This window comes from Mus pahari, chromosome 7, assembly GCF_900095145.1.
Source record: "Mus pahari chromosome 7, PAHARI_EIJ_v1.1, whole genome shotgun sequence".
Taxonomy (NCBI): domain Eukaryota; kingdom Metazoa; phylum Chordata; class Mammalia; order Rodentia; family Muridae; genus Mus; species Mus pahari.
The window spans coordinates 27,145,770-27,166,084 of NC_034596.1; the positions used below are offsets into that span (position 1 = coordinate 27,145,770).

Sequence of the window (20,315 nt, forward strand, 5' to 3'; positions counted from 1 at the left end):
CCCCCCCCCCCCGGTGGCGCTCTGGATTCCAAGAGCAGCTCTACCTGTCTGGCTCAGAGCAGTGTAAAAGGGACTCCCATGCTAATACCTACCTTTCCCAGATTATAAATTTTCTCCCCTAAGGCTAACAACAGGAAGTGGTGTCTGCTTTGTGGTGGACAATTAGGATAAAGTCGTACGATTTGGGGTTACCTAAAATAACCCTTCACAGGAGAATGAGAGGAGTGGGTTATTGGAATGAATGGGGGGGGTCGTCATATGGAGCAAGCGAGGCCAGAGCTCGACAGCACACAGCCTCTTCATACCCATCCCTCCCTGCACCTTGCCAACTCCCTGAGGCCCGCACCTGCAGCCCTCACCTGACCCCTTTCACACTGGTTTCCCCCCTGTCTAGTCACCAGCGCAGAGGCCCTGAGGTCACCATCCCTTTCCTTCTCTCTGCTTCCCTCATCTTCCCTGAGACTATCTTGAGACTCTCTCTTTGTCGTTCCTCCTGCAGAGGAGACAGTAACTAGATGCTGTCAGACCTAGGGCACTTCACCAGGTATCCATCGTGCCACCCTTCCTTGGCCATCCTCAGGAGTCACCTCCATCTGTGGCTAAGTACATGGAGAGCACTCTCTCTCATTCCATTCTCCCACAGATGAAGCTGAGTGGTTGTGTGCATGCCAGGAGCCTTAACAGGCGCTAGGGTGTCAATCTTGACTGCTACCCCTACTCTGTGGTATTCACAACTTACACAGGGGCAGAGACAATAACAGGTGGCAGTTGTCCATGGCCCTTTCAGCACACGTGTTTGAGGAGGGAAGAAGAGACCAAAAACAGTTTGGCATGGGGACTCTAAGGATGGGTAAGTAGCTAACCGGATGTACACAGAACCTTCTAGAGGCCAGGGAGAATGTGGGTGTGAGGCCAAAGTAGGGAGAGGAGAAGTCAGGGCTGACACAACTGAGTCAAAAATGGTGCCAGCCCTTGCTACCCACCTGATCTACTGGCACCTCCACCTTCACCTCTGGGTCCTCCTTGACTTCCAGGGCTTCTTGGGTTTCCTTAGCAGGAGTCTGTGCTTTATAAACATCACCTTCTGAGGGAGAGTAACAGACAATCCTTTCAAACCAGTAGAGAACTGGTCCCCAATTTATATTTTCTGACCCAAATCAAAGTTTGAATTCAGCAGTTCCTAAGCTTTCTCAGACAGAAACCCAGATGGGTTAAGTCCCCCAGTCCACATGCCCCATGCATATCTGTTCTTTCTCCTCTCTCTGCCCCTCCCTGGGTCTTTGCTTCTGTAAAGGCCACGGTTAAGTGGGCTCCAATGTTTGCAGTGCCTGTCTGCTCTCTACTTCCACAAAGGTCCTAGACCAACTTGAGCATTTCTGTGTCCAGAGGCTTCCCAAATCATACAATCTCTCACCTGCTTCCTGTCTATAGAGCAATGTGGGAGGGACATCTCCCACCTGTTTCCCGTCTGCAGAGCAATGTGGGAGGGACATCTCCCACCTGCTTCCTGTCTGCAGAGCAATGTGGGAGGGACATCTCCCACCTGCTTCCTGTCTGCAGAGCAATGTGGGAGGGACATCTCTCACATGTCTCACCTGCGTCCTGACTGCGCTCACAACCAGACACTAAGAAGTCCCTACCACCGCATCTATCAGACTGGAAATGGGGACAGACCTGAGGAAGGGCTTCATTAGACCTAAGCACCTAAAAGGGTGCAGCAGAGGGGACAGTACAGAAATAAGAATAAGAGTAGGTTAAAAAAAAAAAAAAAGAAAAAGAAAGAATAAGAGTAGGTGTGGCCATAGCTATCGTAATTATTTCAGGTTACAGTGAGGGCTGATCCCTCTTCTTCTTTTTTTTTTTTTTTGTTTGTTTGTTTTGTTTTGTTTTGTTTTTAAACCAATTATTTTATTGGAGGAAAAGGTTGGCCATAATGGGAAAGATAGCCAATGATGTTTCTCCAAGAACACCAGATTGGAGAACCACTGAGACAGTGTAGTTAACAGAACATTATCACCCAAGTGTGGCTCAGAAAATGCTGTCTAGAAAGGGTGGGCCTCAAGAGGATAGAAGGATAGAAGGGCATGGGGCTCTGCTGGCAATGCCATTTTACTAGTGCCAAGGTAGGCCAGGGGGACTTCAACTCCTACCATAGCTGTTCCACTGATTAACCTAGCTGGCTCTGCCATGGAGGGGTAGCTCACGCTGATCCCTCTTCTAAAGATACACAGGAACAAGCTAATTGGCTTCTATGTTCAAGGTTACCTCAAAAGATGAGCTTAGTTAACACAGCAAGAGTGTCTATGGTCCTCATGTGGATGTAAATGTGGAATTTATTTTGTATATGAAGTTTTTAAGGCTTCCTAATTAAACTCCCATTGCCCTCAGCTTTGGAATGTTACTGATCTTGTCAGTAGCCTACTGCTCCTCCTCAAACTGAGATTATCGAGCTTGATAATCAAGTAGCTCTGAGAAAAGAGGTTGCAGAATAAGCTTCGTCTGAAGTGCATACCATACATATATACTCTATGCACACACATATACCACATACACCATACATCTATACACTATAATACACACACACACCCACACACACACCATACATAAACATACACACTAGGGCTGGCAAGATGACTCAGCAGGTAAGAGCACTGACTGCTCTTCCAAAGGTCCTGAGTTCAAATCCCAGCAACCACATGGTGGCTCACAATCACCCACAATGAGATTTGGCACCCTCTTCTGGTGCATCTGAAGTCAGCTACAGTGTACTTATATATAATAATAAATAAATCGTTGGGCCAGAGCAAGCAGGGACTGAGTGAGTAGAGTTGACTGGAGCAAGTGGGGCCAACCGGAGTGAGCAGAGGTCCTAAAAAAAATTCAATTCCTAACAACTACATGAAGGCTCACAACCATCTGTACAGCTACAGTGTACTCACATACAATAAATAAATAAATATTTTAAAACATACACACACTATATATATATATATACTCAAATATATACATACAATGTACCCCATACATATACACACTATACACACACATAGACCACACATATCAAACATATACCATGTACACCATATATATATATATACAAATACACACATGTATACTATATATATCATACATATATATAGACAATACACAAATGTATACCTCACACCCCTTACCTATATACACTATACATACAGCATACATATACACACATACACCATATATGCCATGCATAAACTACCTACCCCATACATATACACAAGCATACACTACACACAACAAACATATACACACATACCATGTACACTATACACATACATATATCACATATGTGAAACATATACACACGATACACACATATACACTACACACAACATGCATACCACATATGAACACATACAGAGAAAGCACTTTTTTGTAGCACCCCATTACCTGCACCGCTTTGAACTAAAGGTTCTGTATCCATCTGCTTTTTCTCTTTGGCATAATAAACAGAATCCTGACTTCTAGGTGGTACACTGTCATTTTGAAGAGGTTCTTTTACTTTGGACTCCACCTAATATGCAGATTAAGAACAAAAGATGTCAGGAGTAGAGGCCACGTTGGTCCTTGGGGTGGACAAGGACAAGAAACCCAGGAACCCAAGAAGTCTCTCTGGGTCTCATCACTCTCCTCCGTTCCCCTTCTGAAGGAGGCAAAGGAAATAGTTCTGCCTCCTTCCCAGATCCACTGCTGGAGGCCATTTGACTTCTAAGCCTAGGATGGGCTTGGGTACTGCAACAGATATGACACAAAAAAGACTCCTCCAGTCTTTGAAGGACACGCTTTTGAAGCCTACCAAAAGCTACTGCTCAGGAGCACTCCAAATCTGCCCCCAATAGACACTGTATACACAAAACAAGGCTCAAAAATCAACCATGCCACAGCACAGTAAAGGAAACCTGAATTTTTTTATACATTTTTATACTATCTATAGATAATAACAATAAAGTACATGGTCATCACAAAACCAAAGGCTCTTAATACCCTGCCAATCTGTACTGCAAATAATTTCTTCTCCTTTTTTTCTTTCTTTTTTCTTTTTTCCCTGTCTTAATTCAAGTATATGTAAGGAAATTCAGCCAAAAATATCATGTTCACCTCACACAAGAGATCAAGTTAAATGCCCCTGATGGTTTTAAAGGGTGTTGCAGTAAGCCAGAGTTATGTTGTAAGTACAGAAAGGATCTCAGAAGATCTAATTTTATTAGCAGCATTTCAACACACTTCAATGTACCCCATTTAACACTGACAGTGTGTGTGTGCAAAGCTCTATACTGTTCTTGTGAAATGTTCACTGAGTGCCCAATAGCCTCTGCTTTATAAAGAGCAGATTGCAGTGCCATCTCTGTGTGCCTCCTTAGGATCCAAGCTCCAAATTAAACGCCACTGAAGTGGAAACTTCTGGTTTCTTTGGCGACTCAGTTGTGTCGTGGGTTGTTTTTCTGGAAACTGTCTTCTGAAAGGGTGTTTTGCTGAAGCAGACACATGGGAAGGTGCTTTGCTGAGAATACACACATGGTGTTTTTCTGGGGGCTACCTAGAAAAAGGGCATGTAATGTTTTGCTAGAGCAGACACTTGAGAGAATATGTGATGTTTGGAAAGGGTGTAAATATAACCCAACAGACAGTGGAGGACACTGTGTGGCATTGGTTCACCTTGCCACACTTTGCTGGTCTTCCTTGGGCTTTGCTGATACTGGTCATCACAGATGATGCTGTGGCACTGGTTCACCCTGCCTTCTTTACTGATCATCATTTGCCTTGACTTCATAGAGAGAGACACATCAAAGAACTTCTGGTGGTGTTCTAGCAGCTTCTTGCTACTTCTGCAGATCTGGGCCAATTGGCACAGCCTCGTGGTTTCTTCTGGATGGAACTGCTGTTGCTGATTCCTGAATAGTGTTTGTGAGTGGGTGGTGCCACTGCTGCTGATTCATGAAAACTAAACTCCTGCTATCCTGACAATGAAGATTAGAATAGGCCCAAAGAACTATTTCTAAACAGGTCCACATCCTCCTTTGCCCTATTAACCTTTCCTTTCCATTACCTCTGGTGAGTGGTGGGCTAGAACAGAGGTCAAAGTGTTTAAAAATCCTTATTAAAGTACATTTTGAAAAATCTAAGCCAACACTCCATCATCCTCCTCCCTCTCACGTGGGTAGGTATAGCTCTTCCCAGTTCCATTAAAGTTATTTGCCACCCAAGGTTCTTGGAAGCCCAGGAAACAACAGAACCAATAACAGGGGCCATTCTCCTTTCAGAACTTACTCTTCTCTTTGTTTGCGTGTATTTATCATTGCCTCCAAACCTCCTGAAAGGCAAAGGGCAGACAGTTAATACATTCAAGCTCAGCCCAGATGCCCCTCATCTTTATAAACTACAGGAGCATCCTTGACTGAGAAAGAAGACTGCTCTCTACCAAAGACCTAGCCAATGACAGCAGCCATTTCCTGGCGTGGGAGAAAAGGCCAGAGGTTTACTATCGTAGGGTACTGCCTGGTCTAGAGTGGCATGATAACAGGCTCTGTCTAATGCTAGAGGAAGCCTGACACCTTAATGGTTTGGATGCTTTCAAAAGTATGGATTATGCACATAGCTATCACTGATTTATGCAGCTCTCATTACCCAGTGAAGCAAGAACTGGTTGGCTGCTCTGCAAGGAACCAAGACCTAAGAGATGCAAGTTCACCCTACATCGCAGAGCTGATTAGTGGCAGATCTGAGATTCAAACCTGCTGTCCCCTAAACACCACTGGGCATAAAACCCTGATCTGGGTGACCATTTTACATGCTTCTATACCCCCTCCCTATCTCATGGACACACACACACACACACACACACACACACACAAAACAGTGGGTCATACCTCTCCAACACCATTCTCAGAGAAACACTGCCCTGGCCTGTCTGTGTCCACAGTGTAGACTCTGGGCTCTCAGAGATTGTGTAGCCCATCACTCCATGACTTATTTTAGAAATGCAAGGTTCAAAAATGTCTATCTATATACATGCATATGTAAGCACATGTAGTGAGAGAATGTACAAGTATAAATGGGTAGATGATAAATAAATAATTGATTGATAGCTTGATAGTTGATAAATAGATAATATGAGAGAGAGAGAGAGAGAGAGAGAGAGAGAGAGAGAGAGAGAGAGAGAATCATATCAAGTTTCACTACTGAAAAATAACCAGTAACTGAACTCAACATATTTTGGAAAGGAAATAGAAAAAAAAAAGGTAAATGTCAACAACACTCAAAATGAAAAGGCACAGAGGCCAGGAAGATGACTCAGTGGGTAAAGGCACTTGACACTGAGTCTAAAAACCTGAGTTAGGTCCCCAGGACCCACAATGAAGAAGGAGAGAACCAACTCCCACAAGTCATCCTCTGATCTCCCCATGAATAACATGGCATGCACCCCTAGTTAGATAAGTAAATGAATAGGGAGAGAGAGACAGAGACAGAGACAGAGAGCGAGGATGGAAGGGTGGATGGATGGGTGGATGGATGGATGGATGGATGGATGGATGGATGGATGGATGGATGGGTGGATGGATGGATGGATGGATGGGTGGGTGGATGGATGGGTGGATGGGAATGGATTGGCAGATGGACAGACAGACAGAAAGATAGTTTTTTAAATTTAAAAGAAAGGTATAAATTATACTCACTGCTGGACCTCACAGGGGACCCATGAGGACTTCCAGTAAGGAATGGATTTAAAAGTCTCAAGTCCAGCAGCAACATAAAAGTAATTGTCTTGCAAATTTTTTGAGTCATTCAAAAGATGTCCATCCATTGTAAACAACCTGTAGACACAGGAGAGAGAACGGTGTGGGGTTTTGGACATGGGAGTATAGGATGAAGGGGTACTGCCTTCACCTAATAACAACCAGCATGTCAAATACCTGAGAAACTCCACTCCCCATCAAGTATACAAAACAAGGCAGGAAGCCTTTGGAAGCTGTTCTTCATGGACTACACACTTTCCGCTTAGAGCTTTTTAATTAAAGTGTATTTTTCATTATGCACAAGTCCTCAGAGGATTTCAAGAACATGATCAGCTCTTAGTTGGTATTCAATTAATTTTAACTAGTGGCAGCTAAAATTAATACAAATTGGCTTACATTGTTGTAACAATACTTTGGAAAGAAATCAGCATTTGTTAGCAAATAATGGGCCTTTTTATCATGACCAAATGACTGCATTCGGTACTCTTTAGCAACTCATCACTGTCTGGTTAACTTAAGGGAAGACTCAATTCATTCGATTGTCGGTCTATTACACGTAAGACAATAAGGAGGTGCAACATAAATGGAGATGACTGCTCCTCAAAGTCAAGGGTCAGAGCAACCTATGAAGTACAAGGTGCTCAGTCCGCTGTCTCCTGAAAGCCTGAGCACTGATGACACAATTCCCAGCCCACTGTGCTCCTGGGAGGTGACGGGGCCTTTAGGAAGTAAAGAAACTGGGCTAATGGAGTCAAGCCCTTGACCGTGTTAGGACCCCAGTCCCTTCTCTGCTGCTTCATGAGGCTAACAGCTTCCCTCAGCTGTGTACTTCCGCCATGATGTGGTACCTCACCACAGAGCAAAAGCAGTGGGCAGGACAACTGTATGGTGAAATCAATGAACTGCAGCAAACCCTTTCCCACATCAAGGTGATTTTCATGGGTGTTTTGTTATAGCAATCGAGAGCTGACATACCTCAACTCTCTGTTTCAAGAGGAGGAAGATGTAATTCAACCGCGGGTCTCACAAAGCAGAAGAATCCATTTGTCTTGAAGAGTGGTAGCAGGCTACCCATCATGTAAGATTGACACATTCTGGAGTAGCCAGAGAGAACTATACAAAAGCCCGAAGCCCAGGCATCTACCTATCACTTGGGTCACACCAACAAGACACACAAACGTGTATCTGAAGGACAGTTTACAGAAAGAGCTTGCTTTCTGGAAGGGGATTCCATCATTAACATATACAAAGGACTGAAGACTTTCAAGGAGTAGAGAATAGGCTGGCTCTTGTGGGCAAGCTAAGACAGAAAGAAATGGCTCACTCCACCTGCACAAGTCCAGAAGAGTGAAAGGCCGGTGGCTGTGGGACCCTAGGAGCAAATAGAACCCATGGAGCAAATAGTGCCTGTAGGAGCCACTATTCCAAGCCCACCTCCATCCCCTAGTCCCACCTCCCCTCTCAGCCTCTCCTAGCCCATCTCCATTTCCTTGAGACTCTCCTTCCTCGGTGTACAGAACAGCTCTCTACAAGAACCCCACACCCCACCACACTTGGCTGGGACCCAGGGACCCCACAGTCACCACACTTGGCTAGGATCCAGACTGGGCAACACCTACCAAAAAAAAGGGAACACCCATCCAACAAAGGTGAGCTGGATAGCTACGCCAAGAATTCTCTCAAACATCATAATTCTAGATGTCTAGATCCCAGCCCAAAAACACAAACATGAACAACCAAGACAATATGGCTCCTACACTGACAGGCGATGTCCTTCCCCGAGGCTCATACCTATCCATACTTTACCAACCGCCACCACTGCTCCTCTGTCAGCACATATAGTATGCCACATGATGGATGAAGCACTGAACACTTGGGTAAACTTTTACCGATACCTAACATCACCACTTTCCAAATGAGTAGCTGGGTATCGAAAAGTGGGTGTTCCTATGGTCACAAAGTTCAGAGGGTAGAAAACAGATTTGACCCTGAAGCCCTGGCTAGAGGCTGTGGTGCTGACCTGATTCCTTTGAACTCTTCTGCCCTGTATAAGGAAAACCTCCTCACTCTTCTTTTATGTCTTGTCTAGAAGACTGATTCCTGACATGGTCCCCCAACTTCTGCAGGCCACCACCAACTACAACACATTCTCTAACTGCTGCTCACTGAGGAAGAGGTTCCGGGAAGCAAGGTTCCTTACTGCTGCCGCTGCTGCTGCTGTATGCACAATGAGGGGTGCATGTGCGCTACCTTGCAAGTGTAATTAAAGGCGGGGGAGAACTCTCTGGGGTCAGCTCTCTCCTTCCACCCTCAGAAGGGCTCCAGTGATTAAACTCAGATCATCAAACATGGACTGCAAGCACTTTTCCAACTGAGCCATTTTACCTGAGGCCCTTCCTTGCACCAGGCCTTCCGCATAGTTGATTAATGAAACCAGCTTAGAATAAAGGTAGAGCACCCAGTTCTCCCCTCCGACCCCTAGCCCCCACATGAAAGCACCTTACTTTCGAACGCCTCCTAAAGGGAAGACTTTTTCTCCAATCATGGCCAGCACGCTATTCCAATCTGACAGGCTGAATTTGGGTATAATAATTTTTATAGGCGGGATAAATAATCTTCCATTTGTGAAAACACTGTAAGGGTAAGAAGAAAAAGCATCATTACTGCCTTAAAATTGAGAGGGAACATTGTATTTAAAAAAAAAAAACAGATGTACTTACAGAAATGCAAAAACATTCTGATACACGGATTAACCTTAACAGTACGTGGAGTCCTACGGAACAGTCTTCGTTCGTGTCCACTGACACAACAATAGTTTTAGGACAGTACTGTTTTGTTTTGCACTGCACTGCATTGGGATGGGGTCTCATATAGCCCAGACTGCTCTCAAGCTCACTGTGCAGCCCAGAATGACCTTGAACTTCCGGCGCTCCTGTCTTCACCTCTAAGCACTGATATTAGAGACATACGCCACCACTTCTGGCTTATGAATCACTAGGGATGGAGCCTAGGGCTTCCTACATGTGAGGCCACATGGTTAACAACTGAGCTCTGTGCACAGATTGGAAAGCATCTTTTTATATAGCTAAAGGTGCCAAAATGAATGTGACATAATTATACTTCCCAAAAATACGTTTCCTATGGTGGGTAAATTAGAAAAAAATCATATCCAGATAGAAAATGAAAAAGAGAGATTATATGTGTGAGATTCAGTCATGTCCCTTGTTATAGAACCTAGACAGACACCGATAGAAATGCTGTACTATCCTCTAACAGTTGACAAAACGCCTGACCTCACTCTTAGTCTTCAGCAATAAGGCCCCAATGAGCTTCATTTATGATTGCTGTGTGGGGAGCGGGGTACTAAGAAGCTCTTTAAAGCTCAACCAGCACTTCTACTTCATTTGCTTTACCCAGCAATCACCACTCCTTGGGAATAGTTTCAAAGTCTCATAATTTGCCTTAAAATAAGGTAACACATAGACCATGTGTGGTGGTATACACATGTAATCCCAGAACATGTGAAGCTGAGGCAGGAAGATCTTAAATTCTAGGCCAACCTGGACTACATAAAACCTGTTTGTGTGTGTGTGTGTGTGTGTGTGTGTGTGTGTGTGTGTGTGTTTGTTTGTTTAAGGTATAACATACAAGATTTGTTTCTTTAGCAGTGTGTGAGCTCAACTTTACAACTCTGACTTGGAAACTTCTGGAAGTTTATGTTACTTGCTGTTATACACACACACACACACACACACACACATATATCTTGCATGTTTGTTTGCTGGGGGGGGGGGACTTTTAAATGACTTATGCTATGATAAAGCAGCCCAAACACTTTTACTAAAGAACCAATTCAAGTTGCAAGCTAAGCTGGAATGGAAAGTCCTCAATACTAAAGTCAAAGCTACGGTCTCTAGAGCTGATTCTAGAACAATACAACTCCATCTCCTGCCACCCATCCCTGCTGAACAGCTCTTTAGTACAGGTCCCCATCAGTCTCTTGGTCTTCTCTGACCTGGCACATACAGTAAATACTCCAGCAGAGTACAGGGGTCAGATGACACACAGGAGGACTGCTGAACTTCCTGCTCTCTTTGGGTCTCAGCTTCCCCACTTCCAACACTGGAAAACTAGTACATCCTGAAGAATTCACAACAGCCGCTGATAAGCCAGCCGCAAATGGACCCCAGTGTGTGGAAGCTCGGCTATTGTCTCAGAAGAGTGGTGTAATTAAAAGGGGAGAGGGGGCCTCAGCGAACAAAGCACAGGCTGAACAAATGTGAGTGCCAAGACTGGGTCCCTAGTGTCTGCATGAAAGCTGAGAAGACATAGCAACACTCGTAACCCCAACACTTGGAGAGTGGATATGGGGATAAGAATCAACATGCTCAAAGCTCAGTGAGTGACCCTGATTCCATGTGACTGAGGAAGTTACCCAGTGCCAGTCTCAACATATGTGAACATGTATGAACATGCATGCATACGTGCACAAATACCAAACATACAAAAAAAAAAAAAAAAAAGAAAGGTAGGAAGAGCTAGGAAGATGGTTCTGTCACCAAGTACTTGCCTTGCAAGTATGAGAACCTCAGTTTGGACCCCAGAACACACACACACACACACACACACACACACACAATTTATATATATATATGGGATGAGCTAGGCATGATGGCTAGCACTGGGGAAAAGGAGAGAGGCAGATCCCTGGGGCTTGCCGGCCAGCCAGGCTCGCCTACTTGGCAAGTTCCATACCAGTGAGAGACTATATCAAAAACAAAGGAGGATGGCATCTGAATGACAACAGAATCTGTCCCTTGTCCTCCACACGTAGGTGCACATGTGTGCACCTACACCTACACACATGAGAACACACACACACATACACAGTAGGACACAAAGTACAAAGAACTCAAGAGACACTCATAAATGAGCTGACTGATGGATATGTCAAACCAGCACCATCTTCCCCAACTCATGGGGACTCCAAGTGGCTTCCAAACACAGGACTAACCTCTGGGCCCCACTTCAAGCATGGTGAGACTTCTCTTCTCCCTTGGGAGAGACCCCTTTGTTATGCTTCCCAAGGACGCACAAAAGCACACAGCCCAAGTAACAACATCACACTTGAGAGGAATTGGACAGGGAAAAACCAGAGGTTAGTCTAGTCAGATGACCACTGGATAGACCCCAAGCCTACCACAAGAATCATTTACACACCTCATTTATACAATATGAGCCCTCACAGAAGGACAAATGACAGATACTGTAGACTAGTGAGAGTTTGAGACCCCAACCATCTTTTATCTTGACCATCAGTTACCTTCACTTCTTCTATCACAAATACAACCTCAACAAACCCTGTGATGTGGTACAAAGAGGAGATGTTCTCTGGCCTCCTCCTCCACAGAAACGGACGGATTTTATTCTATGACCCACATCAAAGACCACTTCGTCTTCACTCTGATACATGTAACTTCTAAGTGTTTCTCAAATACTACTTCTGCCAAAAATCCCTTCCAAGACCAAAGTCATCAAAGTTGTCCACTTGTGTAAGCTACCACCACCACTCCTAGAGGGAATACCAACCACATTGGCCAAGCAATTCAACTCACATGGGATTCCACATGTTTCCACTCTGTCTTAGTTGGGATTTTATTGCTATGAACAGATACTGTGACCAAGACAACTCTTATAAGGACCACATTGAAGCTGGATTACAGGTTCAGAGGTTGAATCCATTATCATCAAGGCAGGAGCATGGCAGTGCCCAGCATGCATGGCATAGGAGGAGCTGAGAGGTCAACATTTTTTTTCTGAAGGTAAACAGGAGCAAACTGACTTCCAGGGAGCTAGGATAAAGGTCTTAAAGCCCAAACTCTCACAATGGCACACTTCTTCCAACAAGGCCACACCTCCTAATAGTGCCACTCCCTGGTCCAAGCATGTTGAAACCATCACATCCTCATTGCATACACTGATGTTAAACTCAGGCCTCACAACTAAAAATTGAAGGACTGCTGAGACAGGCAGTCTCCAAATGGATCTTTCAACCTGAAGCTCTACCAAAAGCCTTGGGCAGCTAGCAATGGGCCAAGCAGACAGCTGCCCTGAGAGCTATACAGCAGACATGATGCTGACACCGTCAACTTCTACCCATGATCAGGAGCACGATCTTAACTGTCACCTTTTGTCCCTGCCTTCTTCTGCTCACCAACAGTTTAAATATCTGCCTGTTATTCCCCAGTTCTAACGACCTCACCTCCTTGGCCTAAAACACGCTCCTATGCAGAGCAGGGAGTCCCTGGGAAACCATGCACAGGATTTAGAAACTTTTTGGCCAGCTCACTTCTAAGAAACTTTTTTTACTTCTCCACACTAGTGAACTGAGAGTGGAGGCCCACCTCAGAGCAGCAGAGGTGAGGGGTGTCCTTTCAGAGTGGCGACCTCAGAGGCCAGAACCAGTTCTCCTGACTCTGACCCTCAACCTCCAACCCCAATATAGAGGACTTTACACGTCTATGGTCACAACTAGCTAGGTGGTGCCTTGTGTCCCAAGAGCTCCAGGCTTTCCCTTCACAGAACAAAAGCCACACTCCACAAGCCATGCAAGCCTTGTCCACTCCATTGCAAGTAAAGCTCAGAGTCCTTCCTGTCCTGGATGCCTGACACAGAATCCCTATCTTCCACGTGCTTTCACAGTCTCAAGTTCCCCGGGCCAACACGATCAGCTTTGTCTGTAGTGGAAGGACATGGCATTTTGATGGTTATTTGGGTCCATCTAGTGGAACTTCCCAGCACTCCAATCAGGAGGTGAAATACATCTTCTGCAAGATTCCCTGATGTACGGGGCCATGACTTCAAGCTGTAGCCGCAGAAATGTGTATCTTCATCAACCAGGACTCACAAGCAAGTTACGTTTCCTAAAGGTGTGATGTGATCTCTAAAGATAGTGTCTGTGAAATTTAGAACCACTGGGACCTTTATTATTTTAGAGAAGCCTGGATACTTTTCAAGCACTTTTAAATTGCATTTAGTGTATGTGTGTGTGTGTGTGTGTGTGTGTGTGTGCGCGCGCGTGTGCATGCACGCGTACACGTATGTGTGCACATATGTGTGCACATATACCTGTGCGTACACGTGTCTGCTTGCACACGCCACAGAATTCGTGTGGAGATCAGAAAGCAGCATGCACGAGTCAATTCTCTCCTTCCACCACGGGAGTCCAAAGGATAGAACCGAGGTTATCGTGTTCCGTAGCAAGCACCTTTACTCACTGAAGCAATGCCCGCAAACTTTTTAAAATTCATTTTGCATTTGCACATGTGTGTATGAAGGTGTGCGTATAGAACCCGTGTGGAGATCAGAGAACAACCTCTCAGAAGTCACTTCTTTCCTGGTACCTTTTGAGTACTCGGGAGTTGAACTCAGGTTGTCAGACCTGGGGCCAAGTGTCTCTAGCCACTGAACCATCTTGCCAGGCTCCTGGTGTTTATGTTTTAAACAGACTGTGTACTTAAACCCTTCTATGCACATCACTGCTCCCAGAAAGGCTCCCGGTGCTAAGATTCTGGTTCTCTAAGGGTGTGTGCCTTTCGAGGGGTACTATGGGAACCCCTGGCCTGTGCTTCTAAATGATCCTTTCTAGAAACTGAAGGTGAGGGCCTTCCAGGGCTCAGTCCTTGAGACTTTGAAGACAGGAGCGAGAGGCAAAACTCTAAGGGTCTCTCTGGTTTTTCACCTCAGGGAAGCTGCTGCAGATGGAGGCACCCAGACCGCACAGCATCCTCAGAGGAGGATACTTGAGGGCTGACCACAGAGAAGGTGGTGTGTGGCCAGAGAGACAGAGAAGGAGAGGAAGCAGAAGAGGATGTGAGGAGGGGGCTGAGAACAGGTGGCCCAGCTGGAGAGCACTGGCTCGAAGGAGCCAGGACATGCCCTGGTTCTGCAGTCACGACACTGGACTCACTTTATGTATCGGGATGTCCTGCTCTGTGTTTGCCATCTGGAAGGCACGTTGATATCACAATGGACCACCGGCTTGATCTGCAAAAGAAACCACAGGGCTCAGAGTTCAGTTCAGATGAGCAAACACTAGTCAGTACCAACAATAAGGACAACCCCCAAACCTCCAAGGTTATAGACCATCAAGGACAGGTTCTCAGGGACTCAAGAAGGGTGTGTACCAGGGGTCCAACATCATTCTGTTAGGTACCAGTAGATGCCATGTTGGGGTGATGTAGGCTGAAGGTCATGTACTCCAAGTTATGGGGAGCTGGAGGGAGACACACAGTGTGTCAGGGGTAAAGGCTACAAAGTTGAGGAGGGTAAACGGCTCGTGTTAGGGGCAGACCTAGTGATGCACCTAATAAATGCATACTGGTAGTGTAATATCCAAACTGAATTCGAGACCACCCAGTACCTTCCCCCTCCGAAAAGGACTTTCCAAACTGTACTAGCAGGCCAAGTGCAGAGCCAGATAAGGAAGCTGGCTGACTAAACAAATGTAAAAACATAGTTTTAGCGGTCAAAATGATTAAGCCTGCAGCTACCAAAATAATATTAGCTGTTCTCAAAGAAATAACCATAACAAGACTAGCAATTCTCCTGCCCCTCACCCCACACTGAATTCTGACAAAGACCACAAACCACCCTGACCTTGTTGCAAGAATTCCCCTGATGTTAATAACTGATCCATAAGTTCAAAATGGACTATCACTTTGCTGACCAAATCATAATAACCCACCATGGGGCAAGCAAAGTGAGTCACTAGGCCAGAGGGTTACTTAGTCACTGTACAAACCAACCAATGCCTGAAAGGGTTACTTGCTACACCAATGAGAACCCTGTTGCTCAAATCTGCCCCTTACAAAGGTATAAAAAGTGTGTTCTTTCTTTGTTCTTGGTCTCCTCTGGCCTGCGTGCTGAGAGGGGAGTCCCAAACATGTTGGATCAATAAAAATCCTCATGCGTTTTACAGCGATGGCGGTGGTCTCTGTGTTCTTTGTGAGTAAGGGTCTTTTGACGAACTCCAACATTAGCCATGATGTCCCCATGGTCTGCTGGACAAATTACAGGATGAGACGTGGAGAAGGTGGCACCCTAGGCCAGAGACCCTGTGGACCACTCCATGCTATCGTGCGTTGCCAACACCACTGATCTCCACTCCTCAGTCCATCATGTGAACACCATAGAGTCCTTCCTCACACCTCACCCCTTGTCCCTGTAGCCACTCTCTAGGGTCACACCTTCTGCCTCTCTTCCCACCTCACAACTGTTCTGTCAGCTGGTACGAGCCTTCCACTTCCTTCACTTGGTAATAGGGTCAATCCCACCTGAGTCCCACTTCCCTGTCACCGCCACCACTGGCCAGCATCCAGCGTTGTAGGTCCCACCTGGGGCGTAAGGCCTCTAACATTGCACCTCCCTGACACATCTCATACTCTGTCAGTTGGTAACCCTATTCTCCTGTCCACCTCGGCTGCAGGCTGCAGGCTTGGCAAGGCATGAGGGCCTGTGGCTCAGCATAATCCAGGCCTTCCTCTCCTCGTACTGACTACCCTCCAAAGTTCAAAGTTATCTCTTAGAGTGACACCATCCCTCACGAACACCTCATGAAGCCTGGTGGGCTTTCCTGTCTCACACTGTCACTGTATGGGGTGCCGTCTCTGTAGGGCTGTCCTGTGTACCTCAGACCTCACACAACACCAGATAGTCTCTTTCCACTCCTTAATCTGCTAAGCCTCCTAAGGCTGCTAAGCCCCCACTTTCCAATCTCCATCTACCTAAAGGCATCCAAGAACTTTGGTCTGACAAGGACCTCCCTCCCACACTTTCTGTCTGGGTCTTGAGACCAAGCTGGAGGCCTTGCTTCTACCAGTTCCCAAGCCCTGCTTTGCTCTGCCTGTCAAGCAAAGGGGGCTCATTGGCCTGTCCCATCCTCACATCTCTACTTCCCAAACTGTCCCCACCTCAGCACTAGATAGCACATAGTTTGCTAATTTGGGGAGCTTGCCTGAACATCTAAAGAAGAATAAAAAGTTGTCAATAAATTTACTTCAAAGACAGTGATAGACAGACTGGGAAATAAGGGACAGCCCATCACACAACACAGAGGCAAGACACACTGACCCTGAACACTGAAAACCACATTTTGAAGGAGGGAGGGAGTATGGCATGTCAGGCCTGAAAGAGCACACAGGTTTTGACATCTACTGTACCCATTGACTACCAGGAGCCAGAACAGAGACATGACCAGAGGCAGAAGTGGGACAAATTTCACAGACTCACAGGTAGGAAGTCACAGGCTGAGAGCTGCGTGACCCAGGTCCGATTTCAGCTCTAGAAGGCAGAGCTGAGTAACCTCTCTGAATAGCAGTTCACTAATTCTTACAGTGGAGATGACAGACCTCACGGAATTCTTATAATTAAATGAATGTTTTACAAAAGGCATTGGGTAGTACCTATCATATTGTAATAAGTACTTCAGATTAATATGAGAGTCCCTAACGTGCACAGGGGGGGAAAGAGGTGAGTCCATTTAGATGTATCAGTCTTATTTTGGATCTAGGAGAATTACTGACCACCCCCACACATGTCCAATCTAGACCTCATCATAGATGACAACAGCAAGATCCATTTGTGCAACCTTGAAGGTGAGGGGCACTTGACCTTTTCCCGTGCCTGACTCCTCTCAGCTAAACCACCAGCACCTCTGTCAGCTCTCAGAGCCAGATCTGGGGTTCTGGTTCTTTGTCCCTCAACCATTCCTAGCCACTCTGCCCACACCTAGCTCTCCCTAACTCATCTCTTAATGCCCCAACCTCGTGTGTGTGTGTGTGTGTGTGTGTGTGTGTGTGTGTGTGTTCTGCTCGTTTGCATGGGTATATTACATACATGTGAAAGCATGTGGTTAACCTCAGGTGACATTCCTCAGGACCACCCCCAATGATTGGATTATTAAAGTAGAGTCTCTTGGTGGGACCTGGAGCTCACCAACTAATGAGTCATAGACTCGCTAGCCAGCACACCTCAGGGATCCTCCTATCTCTGTAAAGGGGAACGAAAAGAGTGTAAAAGCCAAAAGCTGCAAAATAACATCTTCCAGACAAATACATTCCATTTATAGACTCACAGTAGCTGTGGTTGCCAGCGTATGACCTGCACAAGATCAGGCCACCATAGAGAAGGGAGAGACTTAAGAGGCCCCACCCCGAGCTGGGGAGATATTGCCAGTTTCTGACTGCTGGGAAAGGCAAGGTGGCACAAAGCCTGTTGCCCATGTTCCAGTGAGAGGCATTCCACGCCCATGTGGGCAGCACTAATTAGTTTACGACTGTGTACTACCAGACCCCAGAGTTTTTTGCTTTGTTGTTTTTCTTTTTTAACTTTTTATTGATTCTTTGTGAGTTTCACATCATGCACCCCAATCCTGCTCATCTCCCCACCCCTCATATCTGACCTTTGATCTTGTAGCCCGCCCCCCCAATAAAAAAAAACACACAAACAGAAAGCATGGAAGACATCCCATCATGAAAGCTGTAGTATGTTACAGTATGTCCCACAGTACATCCCTCTGTCCACACATCTTCACTTCCAAATGTTCATTGCAATGCATCATTGGCCTGGTTCAAGATCTCTGGCTTTTACGACACTATAAATACTGGATCCTCACCTAGACCCCTCCCAGTCATCCTGTTGCTCGGTGTCATGGAGATCCTGCAGCTTTGGATGAGCAGGACTGGCCCTGCATCCCAACTGCTGGCAGATGATGTAGATTTTGAGGTGAGCCATCTCAGAGCCTGGGTAGCAGCTGAGCTGCCCAGCCCCTTGGCTCTCCCTTTGGGGCGCCACAAGGTGAGCTTTCCAGCATTGCTCTTGCTAGGCCACCAAGGCCACCATCCGCAGGAGGCAGGGTTAGCCCGCTCTGCTGTTCTCATGCCTTCAGGGCCAGTTTACCCACACCCACGCCTCCAGAGCCAGCTGCACCGTGCTACCCAGTCAAGGTCTGGGGGCTTACTCCCCCAAGGGCTTCTGTGCTCTGCGTGCTACAGCCAATGAAGGCCAGGGTCAGCTCACTGCTCTCATGACCCCAGGGCCAGCTCTCCCAACTGCCACAGGCGGTGAGGGGCAAGTGCAAGGAGGCATCGCCCCTGAACCCACACCACCTCAACAGAGATGAGTGGCAAGGCTGGCTCTCTAGCACTCAAGGCTGTCCAGACAAGGTTTAGGGCTCACTCTCATAAATGCTGTAGCTGGCAGAGGGGTAGGGCCAATTTTCCTGAGCTCACAACCCTGTGGGCAGCTTTGCCAACTGTCAAACACACTTTGTAGCTGAGGACAGCTTGGAGCCCAGATCCTCGAGCTCCCACCTTCAGAGCACTGGGGTTACAGTGCCAAACCACTACTGGTAGCTCTAATTCCTTCATTCTAAGCAAGTCTTCTACCAGCTGAACTTTATCAGTTGGTCCTCTTGTTTCATTTGTAAAGGAAGGAAGGAAGGTCATCTATAGGTACCAGGCACACTATGGTGCACATACATACATGCAAGCAAAGCATTCGTATAAATAAAATAAATAAATCTTTTTTTTAAGTATACTGGTCACCCTGGGTCACTCCAAGAACACTTTGTATATTAAATATGCAGTTCTGTGCAATCAAACTACTTCTTTCTTTCCCAGAATACTACGCAGAGAAGTCTCACAAGGTCAGCCACCCTGAAGCATGAGGTCTGGAAACTGAGACAAGTCAAAACTCACTTGTAGCATGGCATCTCCTGAGGGGAAAGGCAGCTCTTGGCAGACACTGTTTTTTTTGCAGCCCTGTCCGTTACTGTGCATGGCACTGTGGCGCCCGGCATGCACATAGGCAAGGGTGGCTGAAGTTCATGTAGGGTCAGTCTATGTGAGCTTCAGTGTTCATCTTTTAGGACGTGTTGCAATTCTTTTACATTAAAGATGACAAGGCACGGGACTGCCGAGATGGCTCAGTCGGTAAAGCGCTTACCATACAAGTGTGAGAATCTGACCTCGAACCCCTGGAACCCACAGAAAAGCTAGATGCAGTAGCTTGCACATCTGTATCCCCAGTGCTCCTGCAGGTATATGGGAAGCAGAGATGAGAAAACCTCTAGAATCCCTAAAGCCAGCCAGCCAGGCTCACACAGAGGCTAGGAGACCTTACCTCAAACAAGTGGAAGGCAAGATGGCTGGAGGTCATCAGCTAACCTCTACATGTGTGCCGTCACTCCTGCCTCGGCATGTACATGGGCCCACTAACACACACAAATATACATGCACATAGACAATTTTTTAATGGTGAATTATATGACAGCCTATTTAATGTGCTTTGTCTAGTCCTCTCTGGGAGGCTAGGAAGGAAGCAGGATTACACTGCTCAGCCTAGCTGTACCCACAGAGACATCTTCACCACCAACTACCTGAATCCTCTCTTTTCACCAACAGTAGGAATGTGCATGCTGAAGCTCTCTCTCTCTCACACACACACACACACACTACCACCAACAAACACAATGTTCTTGGA

At 46.2% G+C, this 20,315-nt stretch overlaps 1 protein-coding gene across 1 annotated transcript in view; it reads right to left on the reverse strand.

Moving 5' to 3' along the window:
* Positions 1-20,315, reverse strand: part of Dcdc2c (doublecortin domain containing 2C) — a 74,132-nt gene that overhangs the window by 48,116 nt on the left and 5,701 nt on the right. Inside the window, exons 3-8 of the mRNA XM_021202358.1 lie at positions 14,743-14,819; positions 9,278-9,406; positions 6,714-6,851; positions 5,308-5,350; positions 3,430-3,553; positions 984-1,084 (exon numbers count right to left, since the gene is read on the reverse strand). Of these exons, the coding sequence (XP_021058017.1) occupies positions 984-1,084; positions 3,430-3,553; positions 5,308-5,350; positions 6,714-6,851; positions 9,278-9,406; positions 14,743-14,819 (612 nt within the window). The remainder of the gene's footprint in view (positions 1-983; positions 1,085-3,429; positions 3,554-5,307; positions 5,351-6,713; positions 6,852-9,277; positions 9,407-14,742; positions 14,820-20,315) is intronic.